Below are 20,793 nucleotides of genomic sequence, written 5' to 3' on the forward strand. Positions count from 1 at the left end.
GAGCCGCACCGTGATCTGTGATCTGTAGGCTGAGAGAGTGACACCCTAGGCCTGATATGGGCTTTTAAAATCTCAAAACCCACTCCCAGTGACACACTTCCTCTGATAAGGCCACACCCACTCCAACAAGACCATATCCCTTAGTCTTTCTCAAATAGCCATTCACAATAAGTATTCAAATATATGAGCCTATGGCGGCCTTTTTTTTTTTTTTTTTTTTTTTCAAGACAGGCTTTCTCTGTGTAGCCTTGGCTGTCCTGTACTCGCTTTGTTGACCAGGCCTGCCTCTGCCTCCTGAGTGCTAGGATTTCTTTTTATTATTAAAGATTTATTTGTTTATTTGTATATACAATGTTCTGCCTACCTGTGCACCTGCCCACCAGAAGATGGCATGGTTGTGAGCCACCGTGTGGTTTCTGGGAATTGAACTCAGGACCTTTGGGAGAACAGCCGGTGCTCTTAACCTCTGAGCCATCTCTCCAGCCCCCTGAGTGCTAGGATTAAAGGTGTGTGCCACCACGCCCGCCTCTGGGGGCCATTCTTATTCAAACCACCACCACGGAGGAGAAAGTAGTTTGGGGGAAATTTGTGGTTCTCCAGCCATAGGCTCAATTAGTGCAAGGGTTGTGTATGTGAACGTATGTGTGTAATGTGCCAGTTGCATGTATGTAAGTATGTGTGAAGGCTGGAGGGAAACCTCAGATATCTTCCTTGAGAACTATTGCCTTGGATTTTTGTTGTTAATGATGATGTTTTGTTTTTGAGACAGTGTCTCACTGGGACCCGGGCTCCATGATTAGGCTCAGCTGGCTGAGCAGGAAGCCCTAGCAGCCTGCTTGTCTATCTTCAGGACTATACTTTGCACGGCCACACCCAGCTTTTTACATGGTTGCTGGGATTCAAACGCAGGCTTTGTGCTAACTGAACCATCTCCCCGAATCTTAAGACTGTTTTAAAATATTTATTGTGTTTATGCATTTATGTGTGTGCATGCATCTCAGAGGTGCTGGCATGCCATGGCACACAGTAGGGTCAGAGGACAGCGCGCAGGCGGAGGTTCTCTCCTTCCTTCAAGATAGAACCCAGCTCAGCAAGCTTGACGGAGGGCGCCTTTACCCTCTGAGTCATCTGGCAGGCACTACTCAATTTTGTTAAAAGGGCAAGAATTTCATTAAACTGCAGAGGAGAAAGAATTTAGTTTGCTTTTTTTTTTTTAATCTATTTTTTCCTGGTAACAAGGCACCCAGAACCAATTATTACTAATTTGAATTGAGTAAAATATCATCCTAACAATAACAAAAGAACAACCCAATTAAAAAAAAATGGACAAAGGAATTGAAGACAATTTCTCCAAAGAAATTCTACGCAAATGAAGACTGAGTAGATGAAAATATGCCCAACGCCGCTAATGATGAGGTGGCAGAGATTGATCCACGCCTATTTGAGTTAATTTCATTTAAGAGGAGAAGAGCCGGGCGTGGTGGCGCACGTCTGTAATCCCAGCACTCGGGAGGCAGAGGCAGGCTGATCGCTGTGAGTTCGAGGCCAGCCTGGTCTACAAAGTGAATCCAGGACAGCCAAGGCTACACAGAGAAACCCTGTCTCGAAAAACCAAAAACCAAAAACCAAAAACAGCAACAACAAAACCCTAACAAAGAAGAGAGGAGGAGAAAAAAACAAAGCAGGTGTAAGGGTGTGGAGAACTGGATCCCTTGTGTGTCGCTCGTGAGAATGTAAAAGGATGCAGCTGCTGTAGGAAGTAGTTTGGCAGGGCCTTCAAAATGCTAAACACAGCCCTGCTGTACCATCCCTCGGTTTCACTTCTGGTTGTCTGCCTGAGGGAACCCAGAGCCCAAACTCCAACACTTAACCCAGCTGTGTTGACAGCAGCGTTGTCTAACCACGATAGACAAATGACGATGACATCCGAGTGCCCATCAGTCAGCGTAGATACACACAGTGTGGTAAGTCCATACAGGAGAACAGCCTTCAGCTTACGGGAGCTGACATCTACAGCAATATCCGTGGACTTTAAAGACAACACACTAAGAGAAAGGAGCTGGTTGCAAACTATGGACGAATAGCATGTAGTTCCATCTGTAGAGGCTATTTTGATCTTTTTGTTTGTTTGTTTGTTTGCTTGCTTGCTTTGGTTTAGTTTGGTTTAGTTTGATTTGGCAGTCTTGGAACTCATTCTGTAGACCAGGCTGGCCTCGAACTCGCAGAGCTCTGCCTGCCTCTGCCTCCCAAGTGCTGGGATTACAGGAGTGCCCCACCACCGCCCAGTTGTAGAGGCTACTTTGAGTAGTCATAGTTATAGGAAATAGAATGGTGATTGGCAGGAGCTGGGGGCAGCAGGGAACGATGAGGTTGTAGTTATTCTGTGTGCGTGCATGCATGTGCATGCATGTGTGTGTGTGCATGTGTGCACATGCATGTGTGTATGTGGGTGCAGGCAGAAGCCAGGGGACAAACAGTGCTGTTCATCAGGACATGTTCATGCTTGTGCATTTTTATCTTTTTTGTGCTTACAGTTATTATTTCTGTGTGTAGAAAGCACCCTTACCTACTAAGCCATCTCACTGTTATGGGTTTGGAGACAGAATCTCTCATTGGCCTGGAGCTCACTAATTAGGCTAAACTAATTAGGCTGGCCAGTGAGCCACAGGGACCCTCCTGTCTCTGCCTCCCCAGCATTAGGGCTGCAGGTGTGCACCGCTGCACCCAGCCTTTTACACAGATTTGAGGCTCAAACTCAGGTCTTCATGCTGGCACAGCAAGCACCTTCTTGTCTGAGTCGCTGCCCATGAGTTAGTATTTAGCTGGAGCTTTAGTTTAGGATGATGAATGTTCTGAGTATGTGTGGATGGTGGTAGTGGCCGCATAGTAGTGTGCGTGCACTCAATTATACCAAACTGTACACTTGAAAATGGTCAAAGTAGCAGGCTTGGTGGCACATGCCTTTAACCCCAGCTCTCGGGAGGCAGAGGCAGGTGGATCACTGTGAGTTCCAGGCCAGCCTGGACTACAAAGTGAGCCCAGGACAGCCAAGGCTACACAGAGAAACCCTGTCTCAAAAAAACCTTTAAAACAAAATGGTCAAAGTAAACCGGGTAGTTGTGGCCACATTCCTTTAATCCCAGCACTTGGGAGGCAGAGGCAGAGGCAGGTGGAACTCTGATTTGGAGGCTAGCCTGGTCTACAGATAGAATTCCAGGACAGACAGACAGAGAAACCTTGTCTTGAAAAACCAAAACCAACCAACCAACCAACCAAAACACCCTGAAAATAAAAAACAAGAAAATAAAACAGTAACAACAACAACAACAAAAAAGCTGGGTGTGGTGGCTTATGCCTGTTATCCCAGCACTCCGGGAGGCAGAGGCAGGTGGATCTCTGTGAGTTCGAGGCCAGCCTGGTCTACAAAGTGAGTCCAGGACAGCCAAGGCTACACAGAGAAACCTTGTCTCAACAAACAAACAAACAAACAAACAAACAAAAAAACCACAAATGAAAGGGGCAAGAAAGTTGGTTCATTGGGTAAAGGAGCTTGCCACACAAGCCTGATGGCCAAAGTTCGAGTCCCAGAACCCATGGTGAACAGAGAGAACCAACTACTGAGTGTTGTCCTCAAGACCTCCACACAGGAACACACACACACACACACACACACACTAACACAATTAGAAACGACGCACAAAGCAAAAGTTAGCTGCCAACCCCGTTGCTAGGTGCTCTAGCTGCCCGAGGTTCCTGTGCAGAGCGCCCTCCGGGTGGTCTTTTGTACCTGTGAGCTCCAGTGAGGTCATAAGCTTGGCTGTGGAATTCTTCCACCACAGAATTTCAGGAAGTTGGGCCTCACAGTTGGGGAGAGTTACAGAAGGATGTAGAAAGTTCTCTGGGGTCTGGGAGGTGACTAGCTAGCTGGTAGATGTGGGAAGTGAAGAAGAGAAGAAGAAGCAAAGAGGTCAACTGCAGACTCTTCACGTTTCTTGAACCCTCTGCACTTTTCAGTGCCCAGCCCGGCTGGCCAAGTCCTGAGGAAAGGTATGCCCGTTCATTCCTGCAACCTGCCCGATAGCCTTCCTGGACCCTCCATTCCCCGCTGTCCGCAAGATGCCCTACAACCTAATCCTGGCTTCTGCACATGGTACCTGTTTTTCCCTCTCCCTTCTCCTCCTCCTCCTCTTCCTCCTCTTTTCCCTTTCTCTTCCTCTTACTTTTTGTGCAAAGCCTTACTATTGTAGCCCAGGCTGACCTCATCATCTCCTGCCTCGGCCTCCTAAATGCTGGGATTCTAGGTAATGTGCACCACACCCTGCTGCCTGTGCTCACTCATACCCGACGACCTCTCAGGAGCTGCCCAGGCTCCTGAGGAGGCCAAGAAGATAACTGCGGGTGGTAGTCTCCACACTCCCAATATGGTCTCCCACCTCTCTCAGCCTTCCTGACACCCTCCTCTGTGCCGTGCCCTGATCCCACATCCCTCCCCTTCTTCTGCCCTCTCCCTCCCGTTTGCATCCTCACCCACTCACTCTCAGAGCTCAGCGTACTTGGCTTCCTTTTTAGTCTCTCCACTGTTACATTAACAGCCAGAGAAAGGAAAGCCCTTCCTTGGAGCTTCTGAGGTCGCTCCCATTGGTAGCTGTTGGCTTGGTCACATGCATTCCTCAGGGAGGCCATCTCGCCGGGTTCCCAGCTCCCTTGGAGGGCTGTGGGCATGGAGGCCCTGGGAAACAAACCTCTTCAGAAGCTAGGTAGAGGGGAGCCTCCCTCTGCACTTGTGAGTGGGAGTTGCTTCTCCTTAGATTTGCTTTGAGGCTTCCTTAAGACCCTTTTTCTCCTTAGACAGGGTTCTTGAGGGCCAGGGTGGGCCTTATACTCCTTTTTAAAAATAGAATAATCTTTTTTTGTGTGTGACAATTTCATACATGTAAGCAATGCACCTTGATCATATGCACCCCCAAACTCTCCCTCCCATCCCCCCAGGCACCCCAAGCACTATGTCTCTCTCCCTTCTTCATGCCCTCTCCTCTTGTTAATGCACCTGCTGGAATGTTGCGGGATCTGGGATCTTGTGAACCATAAGCTGCAATGAGTTCATGGTGCAACGACCACATCAAGTACTAAAGATAGAATTTCCTAGTGTTTCCCCCTGTCTTCCGGCTCTTCCTTTTCTTTCCAACGCCGCCCCCCCCCCACCCCCCCGCCGTCTCCCATTCACAGATGAACTCTTTTATTCTTTAAACTTTATTATTATTGGTGCGGTGTGGGTGTGGGGCGTGGAGGACAACTTTGTGGAGTCAGCTTTTCTCTCTCCCACCTGTGTGGGTTCTGGGGGAATCAGACTTGTGCTATGCGGCTGGCCCTCTGGCCTTGCGCTCTCAGCCTCCCTGGTGGCTGGGTTACACCTCTGCACCACATCATCCGCTTTCCCCGAGAGTGCTCTTCTCTTTCTAGTAGCTCCTAAACTACACTTGAAGCGTAGCCTATGGGAGCCAGAGGAGGGTGGCGAGCTAACCTCAAATCAGGGAATGCTGCTACCAAGGAGGAGGCTGACTCCCCACACCCAGGGAAGAGGCCTGGAAGAATTCTGAGTGGCTACTGCCGCAACTTTGCAGTGGGACGCGGCCTGCAAGACGAGAACCACGGGCCTCCACGATGCCTCTGGACAACTTGCTCCCGCTTATCTCATTAACAGCTGCCGAGCAGCAGCACACCGCCACCTCCAGCTTCCTGCCCTCTCATGATGACAGAAGCGGAGGAGAAGCAGCAGCCATGACTGCCTCCCAGCGGCCTGAGCGGTCTGTCATCTATCTGCTTTTAAAGTGCCCAGCAGATCAGCCGCAGCAAGCAGAGACTAGCTCAAACTTCCCCCCCAAGAGCCAGTCTTGCAGCTGGTGACTCAGCATGAGGCAGGAGGGTGGGGGGTAGGGAGGGTCTGGGGGAGTCACAAAAGGGTGGAACTTGGGAGCCTGGGGGACCAGCATTGGTGACAAGAGGAGTCCAAGCCAGGGTGCTGAGGCCCAGACCAGGATGCTGAACAGCAGCAGGCCCTGCACGCAAATGAATTTGCAGTAATTCTGTTTAATGTCACTAACAAATCCCTTACTTCAGGCTCCCTAAAACAAACAAACAAACAAACAAAAAACCCTGCAGCCCCAAACAAGATCCAAATACACACAGCCAAGGCTACACAGAGAAACCCTGTCTCGAAAAACCAAAAAAAAAAAAAACCCCAAAAAACAAAAAAACCAAATACCCTAGCCAAGTGACCCCTCTTTCCTTGTATAGTAGTTACCCCCACCCCCACCCCAAAGCACAAGCAATTACGCAGGAGCTTCCAGAATGACGTGATGGGGATTTACCTTTATTTCATTTTGATTTGGGAGTGGAAGGCTCAAGCAGAAAGACGATGCCAACGTATCAGGCACCAGAGTGACCTCTGCACATGCAGAACACATGGATGTTCACCCCAGACCAGCCATAGACTCACATCTGTGCCCGTGAGGAGAATGTCCCCATCTCTGTGAAAGCCCCTTGCCCTCATTTTTTAAAAATTAGTTTTAAGATCCATATCCACCCTAGGTTGCCTTGTCATTCTCATTGATTGGATCTTTCGACACATTGGGCTCTTTTGTGGGCTCAGAGCCCCACCCCAATATAAACACGCGTCCCCTAGAGAGAGGGAAACCCACACAGGATGCTGGAGCCTAGGCGGCATGCTTCAGAAATGATCCACCAGCTGGGGAGAAAGGCTGCCTTCTATCACACCGATGAGAGATGGGAGGCAGTGCTCGGCTTGCCGGCCTCACAGTGTAGCCCTAGTTGTCCAGTTCCTAGCCCTGCCTAGTTTTACACAAACCCAGTTAGGCACCTTCACCCTCTTCTCTTAGGAAAAAGACATATGTGAGCTTACAGGTAGAGAGACCCCGGGAACCCGTCAAACCATGATTTTCTTCTTCCTTAGCTTCGGATCTGCCAAGGGGGTTTCTGAGGTCCCCCCCCCAAAACCCTGGCTGCAAGCCTCCCTAGCAATTTGTGGGCCCCATGGGATGTGGTTGCTACAAGGCCTCCACTCTCCAGCCTCCATGCATTCTCCCGGGGTGGCCTCAGGTTTATCTCAGCATCTCTCCCCATGGTTTGAGGCGGTGACCTGACTTGGCGGTGACAAGGGGGGTGACGGGGGGGGGGGGGGGAGTTGTCAGGTGCCTTTGCTTTCTGTCCTCTCCTCATCGGCAGTCTGGGCATTGCTGACCGTGCGAAGCTGCGCCTGGGCTGCAGGCTTCACCGACAAGACCAGGCGTTTCCGGAAGGTCTCGCAGAGTACTATGTACACAAAGGGATTGAGGCAGCTGTTGGCGTAGCCCAAGCTGATGGCCGCATTGTACAAGTACACAAACGTGAGGGTCGGGCGGCTGATGGACAACTGGGTCAGCTGCAGTATGTAATATGGTGCCCAGCACACAAAGAAGACCAGACAGATGGCAATGGCCGTGCGGGTCACTCTCTTTGTCCGGAGCCGGATGCTACGTTGAGAGGCTGGGGCCACCGAAGACGTCATGCGCTGCAGTATTTTCACGTATGCAGCAGTGATGACCACAAAGGGCAGGGCAAAGGCCAGGAAAAACTGGTACAGAGTGAACCAGTAGAGGTCAGTGTCTGGGTTTGGCAAGCGGATGCCACAGCCTACAGCACCCCCCGGGAAGGGGATGAGCCTGGCATAGAGCCACACGGGGGTGATGCTGATGAAAGACAGAGCCCACAGGAGGCAGATCACCAGGGTGGCCATGGAGGGCTTCCGAAATTTGGTGGAGGAGATGGGGTGGACGGTGGCCAAATAGCGGTCGATGGCCATGGCAGTCAGGATGTAGGTGCTGGTGAACTGACTGTTGGCATCCATGGCTGTGATGAGGGTACACATGGTTTCCCCGAAGTGCCAGACCCCGTTGCCCATGAGCTGGTGGATCATGAAAGGCATGCCCAGAAGGAAGAGCAGATCCACCACAGACAGGTTGATGATGAAGATGTCAGGGACGTTGCTGCACCAGTGTAGCTTGGACTTCTTCACCACGGCGAAGATGACTGTGGAGTTTCCCACAATGCCCAGGAGACAGATGGTACCAAACACCGAAGGCATAATGATGTTGATATAGGAGACACTCCCTGTTCGAGGAGGTGACCCTGAGGACAGAAAGAGCATGTGTGACCTGCCCTACAGTTTAGAAACTGACAACCTGACATCTGGTGGCACTCCCGCTCGCTGGTCTCTCAGGCCTCTGTATTTCAGCGTGAGGTCATTAGGCATCTGGAATCATCTCCCATCATCTTTCCTCCCCATGCTATTGTTAATTCTGACCCTTAACCTCCTCCACTGGTCCTTAGCGACTCTTACGGAATTTTCTAGGCCCACCTGTTACTCAAAGGACCCCATTTGTTTCATCGATTTACTCAGAGGGCCAGGACTCAAGATTTCTGCTGAGAACAATTTCACATCCTTGGGATATTCACCAGAAAACCTTGTCAAAAAAAGCTTGAAGGACATGAGAGAGAGAGGAGAGAGAGAGACAGAGAGAGAGCAAGAGAGAGAGAGACAGAGACAGAGACAGAGACAGAGACAGACACACACACACACACAGAGGTTGGTTTTCCTTATTTGCAGCCTCATCTTTCCAGAGAGAGCTGGCTGAAGGTTTTATACAGGTTCCTAGGCATATCAGAAAAGTGACTGTCACCATGGGTGTGGAGCATGCTTCAGGCTCAACAGCCCTGCCCCTCTCCAGGCTTTTCAGTCAGGGATTTCCTTGGGCCATGTCTCCTGAGTCTGGGCTTCCCCAGTAGGGTTGAGACTGAAACCACGTTACACCCCAGAAGCTTGAGAATTTTCTCCACACAAACCTCTTTCTCTTCCTTCCTTTCTTCAAAGCTAGAATTTCAGGGCATTGCAGTTCTGCAAATGTCAAGAAGCTTAATTCACCAGAAAAGTTAATCCTCTCACGCCCTGTGAAGTCTTTTGCTCCCAGCAGCCTTTGCCAGAGGACAGCTAGGACCACTCAGACCCCATTACCCCAGTGCGAGGCCAGAGGATTGAGCCCAGGGTAGGGTGATTCAAAGCGGCTTCCACATGCTACCGCCCCGCTCCCTTGCTTGCCTTTTCAGCCTTTTTTTTTTCTCCCCTGCAAAGCATATTTGGGACTCATCAGCAAGCCTTCCCTGCCTGCCTCACGCCTCATCACCAGCCCTTGTTTTTTCTAGATGTGCCTCTGCCCCTTCTGTCCTAGCTGGTGTCCCCTCCTCTCCCCTTCCCCTCCAGGCAAAGCAGACTGCAGATCTTATCGCCGAGAACTGTAAGATAAAGTTTCCTAGGCAGTTTGGCTCCAGAGGTGAAACCTTCCCATTTTCCACACCCATCCCGGAGGAGGGAGGACTCTAACTTACCGGCCAATGTGAGATTCTCCCGGCCATCGGAGATGTTGCTGGCATTGGGGCCAGTGGACAGCAGCAAGGCTTGCAGATCCATGCAGCCGGTGCAGGTCGCCTGCTGCTTGGAGTTGAGCGCCCGTCCACCCACGCAGGCTGCGGCAGCCTCCAGCACCCGCCACCGCCTTGTCCCGGGCGCGAGCCCCGCAGTCCAGAAAAGGGTCTTCCTCTACCAGCTGGCAGCCTCTGCTGCCTTTGAGCCCAACTGCTCGCCCCACTCCCTCCTTCCCAGCTCCCACTGACATCACCTAGACACATTAACATTCGGAGGCAGATGCACGTTAACCTCTTCCGTGCCGGCTGCGGCTCCCACCCCTAACTGCCTGAAGAGCCAGCAGCTAAGCTCAAGCAGCCCCATACGGAGGAGCCTGCCTTCTCACTGGCTCCTGAGGCTGTCTCCTGAGCTCACGGGGGCTACCGCTTGCCTGGCGTGACCATCCAGGTCTTCTCAAAGGGAAGGGGGGCGGGGAAGCCTTGAGGTGGCTGGACCACGTGGCAAGAGCCAGGGGTACCGTTCCCAGTGCTGAGGACTCAGAGGTTTAGACTGAAGCACCCTTGTTCCCCAAACATGCTGGAGGTCACCATAAAGCTTTCTTGTGCCCTGTAACTTCCAAACATCCCCTTGGCTTGGTGATAGCTAGCCTTTGCCTGGTGGGCAGAGGTGGTTCCGGGCTTTCCATGGCGGCAATAGTCAGAGGCTGGGGTGCAGAGAAACGAGCCTCCCTCTACATAGGATCAGTCTGGACCAGCCATGGTGGTTTTATTTTCTAATGCTCTGAGGTTTTGTCTGGGACTCTCTGAGACAATTATCAGAGCATAAGAGTAAGCCCACTCAGATTAGCAATGGACGGCTGCCTCAGAGTGCACAGGCCTCAGAGAATGGTCTACAGCGATTCCTGCTGACGCTCCAGGAGACTCAGTCAAACGCTGTCACCAATACCAGAACCATATACAGAGTCCGAGTCCTCGGGCTGTCGTAGGTGCCTGTTAACCCTTATTAATGGGCACAGAAGCGCTAAGAAACCTCCCTATAGCTCCCCTGAGGTGCAGCCACACTCCTCCTTTGCGCCACCGGATATCAGCGCGCTAATGTTGTTGCCTATCAGGCTAAGTTGTCTCTGTTGGCCCCTTGCTCCACCAGCACGAAGAACTTACTAAGGGCAGATGAGGGCTGGGGCCGGGGTGCAGTTGGTAGAGTGCTTGTCTCCTGGGCTCAAAGCCCTGGGGTTCATGCCATGCACTCATAAACCGGATGTGGTATATGCCGCTGATCCTAGCACTTAGGGGATGGGCGCAGGAAGATGAAAACATCAGGGCTTAGCCCTCCTCCTCCTTGTCTGTCTGTCTGTCTGTCTGTCTCTGCCTCTCACCTCCCTCCCTCCCTCCCTCCCCCCCCTCTCTCTCTCACACACACACACACACACACACACACACACACACACACACACACACACATACAGAGAGAGAGAGAATCAGATGAGAGCTTAGCCATAGGTCCAGTGGTCCAGTGGAATGGTTAATGCATTTCTGGTGGTGTCCCCCAACTTTGTGATACTCCCCCCCCCCCCGCCACCCCGCCCCACAACTCCCACATGTCCCTTGCAGTGTTAGTGGAGGGAATACTGCGGTGTTTTGGATGAAAATGTCTCCCATAGGCTCATGCATTTGAAAACTTAGTCCCCAGTTAGTGAGCCTTGTTTGGCTTCCTCTGAAAACCAAGTCTTAGGTTCAGGCTTGTGTGTGGAATTTTGCTCCTTGAGCGAGTCTAAGGAGCAGGAGTAAGGAAGTAGGAGGAGTGAGGAGTCATACTGAGTCGGTGGGGACTGTGACTGAGGGTGTTGCCGCCAACTGTGGGAGCTCCATGTCAGAACCTCGAAGAGGGCAGAGGGTTTGGTTAAATGAATGGTACAGCATATTGTGTGGTATGCATAAGACCCCGGGGTCAGTCCTCAGCTTCACTCATGCATGCACGCACACACCCACAAACCCACGCATGGGCATACACCCAGGCGTGCATGCACACTCACACCCACAAACCCATGCATGGGCATACACCCATGTGTGCATGCCTGCACACACCCACAAACCCATGCATGGGCATACACCCAGGCGTGCATGCACACCCACACCCACAAACCCATGCATGGGCATACACCCATGTGTGCATGCCTGCACACACCCACAAACCCATGCATGGGCATACACCCATGTGTGCATGCCTGCACACACCCACAAACCCATGTATGGGCATACACTCATGTGTGCATGCACGCCCACACCCACAAACCCACGCATAGGCATACACCCATGCGTGCATGCACGCCCACACCCACAAACCCATGCATGGGCATACACCCACGTGTGCATGCATGCACACACCCACAAACCCACGCAGGCACTCAAGTACTCTCATATGCACGCACACACGCACTCGCATCTGAAGTACAGAAAGCTGGTTTTATATTGATTCTTGTTCCAATTGGTTGAGACTTCTGGGACACTGAACCTGCCCATCTGGACTGTTTATACTAGACCCAAAAGTCTCCAATGGGTCACAGAAGTCTGGAACACAAGGCAAGACGCTGATTGGCACAAGATGAACTGAGATCATTCAATGGTCCATTACAGCGGCAGCCAAAACTAGAAGTGGAGAATGTGACGAAGATTCCAGAAGCATCTCATAGAGACTGTTTTAGGTCTGGCCATGTCTACTGGACACCCACAGGCATCTTTTTAGATCCTTCCAGCTACTCCCAACTCATATGCCCACCATTTCTGCAGCAACCACTCTCCTCAGCCCCCACAGAGTGCAGGTGTCTGTCTTTTTTTTTTGTGGCTCAGTACAGCTAGCGTCTCGGACCTGCCTGTGCCCCTTTCCCCATCTGTCCAGGATGTTCTATATTTCTGCTCCAACTTAGGATGCAGGAACCCCAAAATGTCCATCTGTAGTCCACCTAGAAAGTAAAGACAGCTAGTGCTCCTTGGGGTGTATCTTTGCTCAATATGGGGTGAAGGTCACAGATAGTTGCTCTCTCCTTATTCCCTCAGGCTACGTCCATGGTCACTCAGCATGGTGTCAACAGGAAATCCTTATGCTAAGGTCCTGCTTGCTCCCTTTTCGTGCCTGAATCCTAGGATCACACTTCCCAGTAAATACCCACATGCCCCTATATCTCTGACTCCACCCCTCCATCCCCGCTCCTGGGAATAGAGAGAGTGTGTGACAGTCAAGGGGAACACGTTTGGTAGAGACTTTGTTTCTTGCAAAGATGATGACAACACAGAGGAATTATCTCCTTTGCTTGTCCCCCACCCTCACCCCCGAGCTTTGCTGTGCCTGGAGGTGCCTCCTGGACTGTCCGCAGCAGGCGAGGTGATGCCTATTGATTGGATCAATCAGGATGTCTGGAGGAAACAGACAGAACAAGTAGGAAAGCAGGGAGATCTTTAATAAAGGGCCTGTTTACCAAGGTCTGGGTACCACTAAGTGCGATCCATGAAGGAGGATGCTGCGGTGCTGTCTAGGCTGGCCACAGCTGGGTGCCATTCCCATGCGTGGGCCTGAGCAGGCCAGCTAGCAGAACCCAGAAAACACTGCCAAGAACCCAGGAGACCTAAGGAACAATAAGCTGAGCTCAGTGACCCTTTTGCCTTCTGATCTCTGCCTGTTGATATCGCCCGAAAGTCATCCTCTTGGGGCTCAGAGCAGAGTAGATGAGGGTAGAAAGTGGTTTTGAAGGCGCAGATAGAAAATGAACCCAAGAGGCTGGGATGTAGCTCAGTTGGTAGAGTACTTGTCTAGCATTCAGGAAGCTCTAGGTTCTCTTCCTAATAGAGCATGACCTGGGAGTGGTGGTGCTCCACAGAACATGAACTGGGAGTGATAGTGCTCCACAGAGCATGACCTGGGGGTGGTGGTGCTCCACAGAGCATGACCTGGGAGTGGTGGTGCTCCACAGAACATGAACTGGGAGTGATAGTGCTCCACAGAGCATGACCTGGGGGGGGAGGGTGCTCCACAGAGCGTGAACTGGGAGTGATAGTGCTCCACCAAGCATGACCTGGAAGTGGTGGTGCTCCACTGTGGTCCTAGCATTTGGGAAATGGAGAAAGGAGAATCAGAAGTTCAAGGTCAGCCGGGCATGGTGGTGGTGCACGCCTTTAATCCCAGGCAGTGGCGAATTACTGTGAGTTCGAGGCCAGCGTGGTCTACAAAGCAAGTCCAGGATAGCCAAGGCTACACAGAGAAAGCTTGTCTCGAAAAACAAAACAAGGAAGAAGAAGGAGGAGGAGGAGGAGGAGGAGGAGGAGAAGAAGAAGAAGAAGAAGAAGTTGAAGTTCAAGATCATCCTTGACTGCACATTTGAGGCCGAACTGAGATATGAGAGACCCCCGTCTCCAAAATAAACAAAAAGAAAATTTAGTGCACAGACACAGGAAGAGACATGCAAGTTTTATTATTTATCCCCGGAACAGCAGAATGCTACTATCCCTGAGTGACAGATGAAGAAGTGGGATGCCACAGGCAGGAGTTTGCTCAGAGTAGAGGCTGAGAATGGAGAGCAGAGTACACAGCGTGCACGGGACCAGAGGACGGGACGTGATAGGAAAAGGGCCACAGCCAGTCCGGCGTGCTTGTCGGGAATGCCGTCAATCAAGCAGAAAGCTCCTGCTATTGTTTAGCACAACCAGGGCTGGCAGCCTATGTTCTACTTTGTTCATTGACACAAAGGGCCGATGATAGTGTTCCAAGGTTTGGGTAGACACGGAAAGGAAACAGGGTGTTCCTGGCTTTACAGAGTGTCATTTTAGGGGCAGCATGAAGCATCTTCTTGGCAGATGTCCCTAGATTTGAATTCTCCTTGCTGCCTGCTCACCAAGCATGCTGCAGGCCAGAGAGCCTAAGCTGCTTCCTCAAACACGGTGCTTGGAGTTAGAGCTTTTTAAATGGGGTCTGGTGGCTAGATAGATGGCTCAGTGCTTGAGAGCACTGGCTGCTCTTCCAGAGGACCCAGGTTCCATTCCCAGTAGCCACATGGCAGCTCACACTGTCTATGACTGCAGTTCGAAGGGATCCAACACCCTCACAGAGACATATACACATGTAGGTAAAACACCAATGCAAGGAGAGAGAAAAAAAGATGACATCTAGCTGGGTACGATAGTGCATACCTTCAATCTCACCACCAAGAGTCAGAGGCAGATGGATCTCAGTGAGTGTGTTTGAGGCCAACCTGGTCTATAAAGAAAGTTCCAGGTTAACCAAATCTACATGGTGGGATCCTGTCTTTTTTTTTGGGGGGGGGGGTTGTTTTTCTGGCTTTTGTTTTTTGGTTTTGGTTTTGGTTTTTTGAGACAGGGTTTCTCTGTGTAACAGCTCTGGCTGTCCTGGACTCTCTTTGTAGACCAGGCTGGCCTTGAACTCACAGCAATCTGCCTGCTTCTGCCTCCTGAGTGCTGCAGATCCCGTCTTTAAAAATTTAAAGAAAAAAAAAATCAAGCCTATTTACAGCAATAACTTCTTTTTTCCTGACACACCCTGCCCAAGGCGCCCTAAGGGTTCCAGCTACCCATCTTGTGGATGTCCACCACTGTACGTCCCAGGAGCCAGGTGCTGCCTGCATGTTTCTAAGGCCCATTTGAATCACTGCATTTGAGAATCATGTAGCCTCCCTCACTCTTTCCTGGCTCCTTCTAATATATTCTCTCCCGAAACGCAGGAGCAGTCCTGTGAAAATGTAAACCTCATCCATCTACAACAGCTTAGTGGCTTCCAGTTGCTTCCAAAATAAAATTAAGCCCCCAACATAGACACAGCTTCTGAAAACCTAAGGTCTTGATAAGTCCCCTGGGAGAAGAGGAAATGCTTAATCCTTGATCAGCCCTTGGTGGGAGGTGCTCGCACGGGTTGGGGGGGTTGGTAGTGGCTGAAGTAGCTTTCCCTACTTATTAGGGAGTGTAGAGTCCAGGATGGTCGGAATCAAGTCCAGCACTCTTTGGGAGAGGGAGAGAGGTGGGCTGTCACGGTAGGCAGGTCTGAGGACGGTCCTCGGATAGTCTCAGCTGCAGAGAATGACCTTCTCAGTTCATCACAGGGTCCCTAGAACAAACTAGATGAGCAGCCTGCCTGCTGTGCTTGCTTGTTCTTGATTTGCAAACATGAAAAACTGCAGGGGCTGGGGATAAAATTCAGCAATAGAGCAATTGCCCAGTGTGCACAGAATCCCAGGTTCTATCTTCAGCACTGGAAAAAGAAGAAGAAGGAGAAGAAGAAGAAGAAGAAGAAGAAGAAGAAGAAGAAGAAGAAGAAGAAGAAGAAGAAGAAGAAGAAGAAGAAGAATTGACATAAACCCTTTAGGTCTGGAACACAGAAGGCTGACCTTCTCTGAGATGATTGTTAGGACAGTCTGTCTCCCAATTTCCAAGCATGAATCAGTCACTACTCCAGAGCCCTGGAAGAAATGGGGGTGGACTCCGAGGAAAAGGAGCTGGGAATGTAGCATCAAGGCCCTGGGTTGATGTCTAGCACACACTCGCACACATACAGTGCCGCACAGACACAGGTGTGGACTGTGCGTCTGCATCAGTTCTTCTCCTGGGAGTCTAGGACCATCTGCCAGGCTGGCCGTGTGCAACAGAAGCTCGGTATCAGGCCTTTTGGTGATAAGTAGGCAATGGCTCTAGGTTAATAGGAATTTTTGTTGACTGGAACGCCACTGGGATCTACTGTCAGAGCAGGGTTCAGATGGATCAGCTAATCAGTGGACTGGACTGGTTTGGCTTTACAGCTGGCCCCATGGCTCTACAAACCTACCTTCCTTTCTTCCTTCCTTTTCTTTTTTCTTTTTTCTGTGTAGCCTGGGATATCCAGGACAGGTTGGCCTGGAACTCACAGTGATCCTCCTGCCTCTGCCTCCTGAGTGCTGGGATTGAAGGCGTGCGCCACCACCGCCGCCTTTAGTTACATGTCTGGAATAGGTGTCCCAGCCACCGGCACAATTACTACATTGGCTCTCAGTTTGACAGAGTAAGAAATCTGATGATGATGAAAAAGTCAACTGGAAACTCCTGATTGATAAACAGAAGAAATCCGTCTTCCTCCAAGGAATTGAAGAGATTGATAATATCATGACGTTTCTGTGGTGTCTCATGCCTGTAATCCTAGCACCAAAGGAAGGAGGCTGAGGCAGGAGGATTACCTTGAGTTCACAGCCAGTTTGGGCTACATAGTGAGTTCTGGGTCAGCCTGGGCTACAAAATAAGGCCCTGTCTCCATCAAGAACAAGAAAAACCACAAAATCTACAAGGGGCTGAGTCTGTAGCTCAGTCAGCAGAGTGCTTGCCTTGCATGCACAAAGAGTTCAAACCTCAGCTCTGCATAAATGAGCCGTTGACAGGTATACATCTCTCAGCATGATGGGGCTTGAGGCAGGGGGATCAGAAATGCAAGGTCATTGTTAGTACAATGAGTTCAAGTCAGCCTGGGAAGCATGAGACACAGGCTCATAAGGGGGAGGGGAACTGAAGAGATGGCTCAGTGGTTAAAGGCACTGGCTGTTCTTCCAGAGGACCCAGGTTCAATTCCCAGCACCCACATAGCAGCTAACTACCACCTACAACTCCAGTTAAAGGGGATCTCACACACTTTTCTGCAGATGCACATGCGAGAAAAGCCCCCATACACATAAAATAAAAACAAATCCTTTTTTGTTGTTTTTTGTTTTTATTTTTCGAGACAGGTTTTCTCATGTAGTTCTGGCTGTCCTGGACTCACTCTGTAGACCAGGCTGGCCTCGAACTCACGGAGATCTGTCTGCCTCTACCTCCTGAGTGCTGGGATTAGAGGTGTGCGCCACCATGCCTGGCAAAACAAATCTTTTTTAAAAAGCCAATAATCTACCCCTCAAAAGCAAACTCCTCACCAACATGGCTTTGAGAGACTCTGGGTGATGATTTAACTTCCTAGTCTGGTCTTTACGCTGGCCAGTGAAGATGGCAGCTGGGTTTGGTCTTTACGCTGGCCAGTGAAGATGGCAGCTGGGTCTGGTCTTTATGCTGGCCGGTGAGGATGGCAGCTGGGCCCTGGAGAACGGCAGTGGATTCCCATAAGCCTAACTTTGTGGTAACTCTAGTTGCAGCTGCTGTTTCTAATGTGACCCCGTTGACAGAGCAAATAAATTCCATCCCTGACACCTGATATGCAGTTATTGAGCTGGCAAATGCTCTCTCTCTCTCTCTCTCTCTCTCTCTCTCTCTCTCTCTCTCTCTCTCTCTTTCTCTCTCTCTCTCTCCTAGGAATCAAAAAAATATCAGACACTGCTGTCTTCTATCAGGGTCATCAGATCCCCTGCTCCATCTTGTCATGGACTGCTCTTAGCTTTTTTGTCAGCTCTTCGCTCCTCAGACTTCTAATACTTCATTGTTTCCCAAGATACCTCACTACTGCACTTTGTACTGATGACATCATGCTGCTGGTTGGGGGGCGGGGGGCCGGGATCAAAGAATAGAAATGAATAAGAGATGTGACAGAGATGCCATGAAAATGCCAAGGCCTGACATCTCAATAAGAGGTCTGGTTTTATGAACATGTGGGCTTTCTCTCCAAAGTGCACAACAATATATCTTCCACCTCCCACCACCGAGAAGGCACAGTGCTTTGTGAGTGTCACACACCTGTAGTCCCAGCACTCAGAAAGGCAGAGGCAGCCTGGCGGTGGTGGTGCACGCCTTTAATCCTAGCACTTGGGAGGCAGAGGCAGGCGGATCTTTGTGAGTTCGAGGCCAGCCTGTTCTACAGAGTGAGTTCCAGGACAACCAAAGCTACACAGAGAAACCCTGTCTCAAAAAAAAAAAAAAAAAAAATCAAGATGATCTAAAATCTCCCAGTTCTGGGTTTGGGGATGTATCTCAGGTGGCAGGGTGTTTGCCTAGCACGCACGAAGCCCCTAGCACTATATAAAGCAGGCAAGGTGGCACATGCCTACAATAGTGTCATTCATGAGGTGGTGGCAGAGGGATCAGAAATTCAGACCCTGCCCTCCCCACCCAACCCCCCCAACCCTCCAACCCACAACCCCCCCACCCCCACCAAAGAAAAGTAAATGCTCCCAGCTCTGTACAAAGCCCTGAGCAAGAGAAAATTCTCACCTAGTTCTGCCACCTGACCCTAGAGACCTTGCAGGTCCCATGAGGTGCCGGCTTTCTACTGTGGATGCTAAGGATGCCAAAGCCAAGTACAGCTGGGATGTGTCTCACAGCACAGGGTCCTCCTAGGTTTGGAGTTGGTTTTTATATTTATTTTTTATTTTAAGGGCTGGAGAGATGGCTCAGCAGTTAAGAGCACTGGCTGCTCTGCTCTTCTAGAAGTCATGAGTTCAAGTCCAGCAACCACATGGTGACTCACCATCTAGAGTGGGATCCCATGCCCTCTTCTGGTGTGCAGGTGTACATGCAGACGAAGCACCCATACATAAAATACATAGAAAACGTCTAAACTTTTTGTTTTGGTTTACTGAGACAGGGTTTCTCTGTGTATCCTTGGCTGTCCTGGACTCGCTTTGTAGACCAGGCTGGCTTCCAACTCACAGCGATCCGCCTGCCTCTGCCTCCCAAGTGCTGAGATTACAGGAGTGTGCCACCATGCCTGGAAAATGTGTAGCCCAGGCTGGCTGATCCTCCTGCCTATGCCTCCTTCAGCAAATCCTACCTGCATGCACCACCACAACTGGCCCTCTTAAGTTTTTTTTAATCTAATGTATATGGGTATTTTGCTTGCATATATGTTTGTGCACCATTTGCATGCCTGGTGCTCAAGGAAGCCAGAAAAAGGTGTTGGTCCTTTGGACCTAGAACTGGAGCTGGAGCTGGTTGTAAGCTGCCACATGGGTGGTGTGTGCTGGAAATTGAACTCAGTTCGTCTGAAAGAGCATCCAGTGCTCTTAACTACAGGGTTTCTCTGTGTAGCCTTGGCTCTCCTGGACTCGCTTTGTAGACCAGGCTGGCCTCAAACTCACAGTGATCCACCTGCCTCTGCCTCCCGAGTGCTGGGATTAAAGGCGTGCGCCACCACACCCAGCTGTTTGATTGCTTTTTGAGACAGGGTCTCTCTATGTAGCCCTGGCTGTCCTGGAACTCATGGCGACCCACCTGCCCCTGACTCCTCAGTGCTGAGATTACAGGTGTGCATCACCATGCCCAGCTTCCAGGTCCTAGCATTTGTTTGGAGCTAAATCTTTCTGTCTTCAACTTGCTTCTTACCCTCCCTTGCAGAAATAACCCATGCTTACCTCTAGGTTCTGGTAGACACCAAATGCCTAAGCATCGGAATAACAGATAATCAAAGCACCTCGGCCAGCTGTCACAAACTTGCCACAGCTGTTTCCTAGTTCTTTGTCACGTCAGAGTGAGATTTATGGCCTGGGAGAACAAGGAGACTCTGAGTAGATCACGTGTCACTGTCACTCTTCTTCCATCAGCCCATGCCTATGGCCTCTGAGTTCTTCCACACGCAGAAGGGACACTCTGAACAGATGACTCTTCACTGTGACACCAGATAGCGCTGGCTTTAATTTTTGTGGGGTTGTTTGGTTTGCGGTGCTAGGGTGGAATCCAGAACCTTCTGCATGCTAAGCCAAGCACTCCACCACTGACTTACGTCTGCAGCAGCCAGCGCTGGCTTTTTGATGACTCAGTAGACTCCTCTCCCTGCTGGGAAGAAAAGCAGAAGGGAAGAAAGGCGCAGGGTCAGCTGTGGCAACTCTTCTCCACTCCAGAGGGGTCAAGCCATTTGCTCCTGACCTGAGGTGATAGAAAGGAGCAAGAATGGATCCCAGAGGATCCTGGGTGCTCATTTCTTACTATCCCATTCGTAGGCAGGAAACATAAAGGGATGTGGCCATAGTCCTTTATAATTAGCACCACCGAGAGCTCGGCCCAAGGTTTAGATGCTTTAGTAGGGGAAAAAACTGCCCAGAGCCCAGCTTAGTGCACTCAGGAGGCAGAGGGAGGAAGGTCAGGAATTCAAGGCCAGCTTGGACTACAAACCAAAATCCTGTCTCAAACAAACAATGGAAAAACAACAAACAAGGTCTGGAGAGCTGGCTTAATGGTTGAGAGTACTTGCTGCTCTCACCAAGGACCAAAGTTCCGTTCCCAGCACCCACATTGGGTGCCTCATAAATGCCTATAACTCCACCCTTGGGAATCCAACACCTCTGGGCTCTTCCGGTGCCTTCACACACATACTGTTTGTATATCCACACACTGAAACACACAGACACACACACACACACACACTTAAACACACTTGAAAAT

The 20,793-nt window shown here is 50.5% G+C and overlaps 1 protein-coding gene across 1 annotated transcript; it reads right to left on the reverse strand.

Moving 5' to 3' along the window:
• Positions 1-6,335: 6,335 nt before the first annotated feature.
• On the reverse strand, positions 6,336-9,642 carry MCHR1 (melanin concentrating hormone receptor 1). Its single transcript, XM_084750342.1, has 2 exons — positions 9,439-9,642; positions 6,336-8,184 (listed from the first exon to the last, which is right to left on the reverse strand). The coding sequence occupies exons 1-2, from the start codon at positions 9,518-9,520 to the stop codon at positions 7,205-7,207; spliced, it is 1,062 nt and encodes a 353-aa protein (XP_084606468.1). The 5' UTR covers positions 9,521-9,642; the 3' UTR covers positions 6,336-7,204.
• Positions 9,643-20,793: the final 11,151 nt, after the last annotated feature.

The sequence above is a fragment of the Acomys minous genome (genome assembly GCF_964271855.1).
Source record: "Acomys minous genome assembly, chromosome: 12".
NCBI classification, from domain to species: Eukaryota; Metazoa; Chordata; class Mammalia; order Rodentia; family Muridae; genus Acomys; species Acomys minous.

What these genes read in the sequence shown, in the direction of transcription:
- MCHR1 (XM_084750342.1), bottom strand. Translation starts at nt 9,520, where the DNA reads ATGGATCTGCAAGCCTTGCTGCTGTCCACTGGCCCCAATGCCAGCAAC. An exon ending in GGAGAATCTCACATTGGCCG is followed by an intron (nt 8,185 to 9,438) that starts GTAAGTTAGAGT and finishes TTCTGTCCTCAG; the next exon opens with GGTCACCTCCTCGAACAGGG.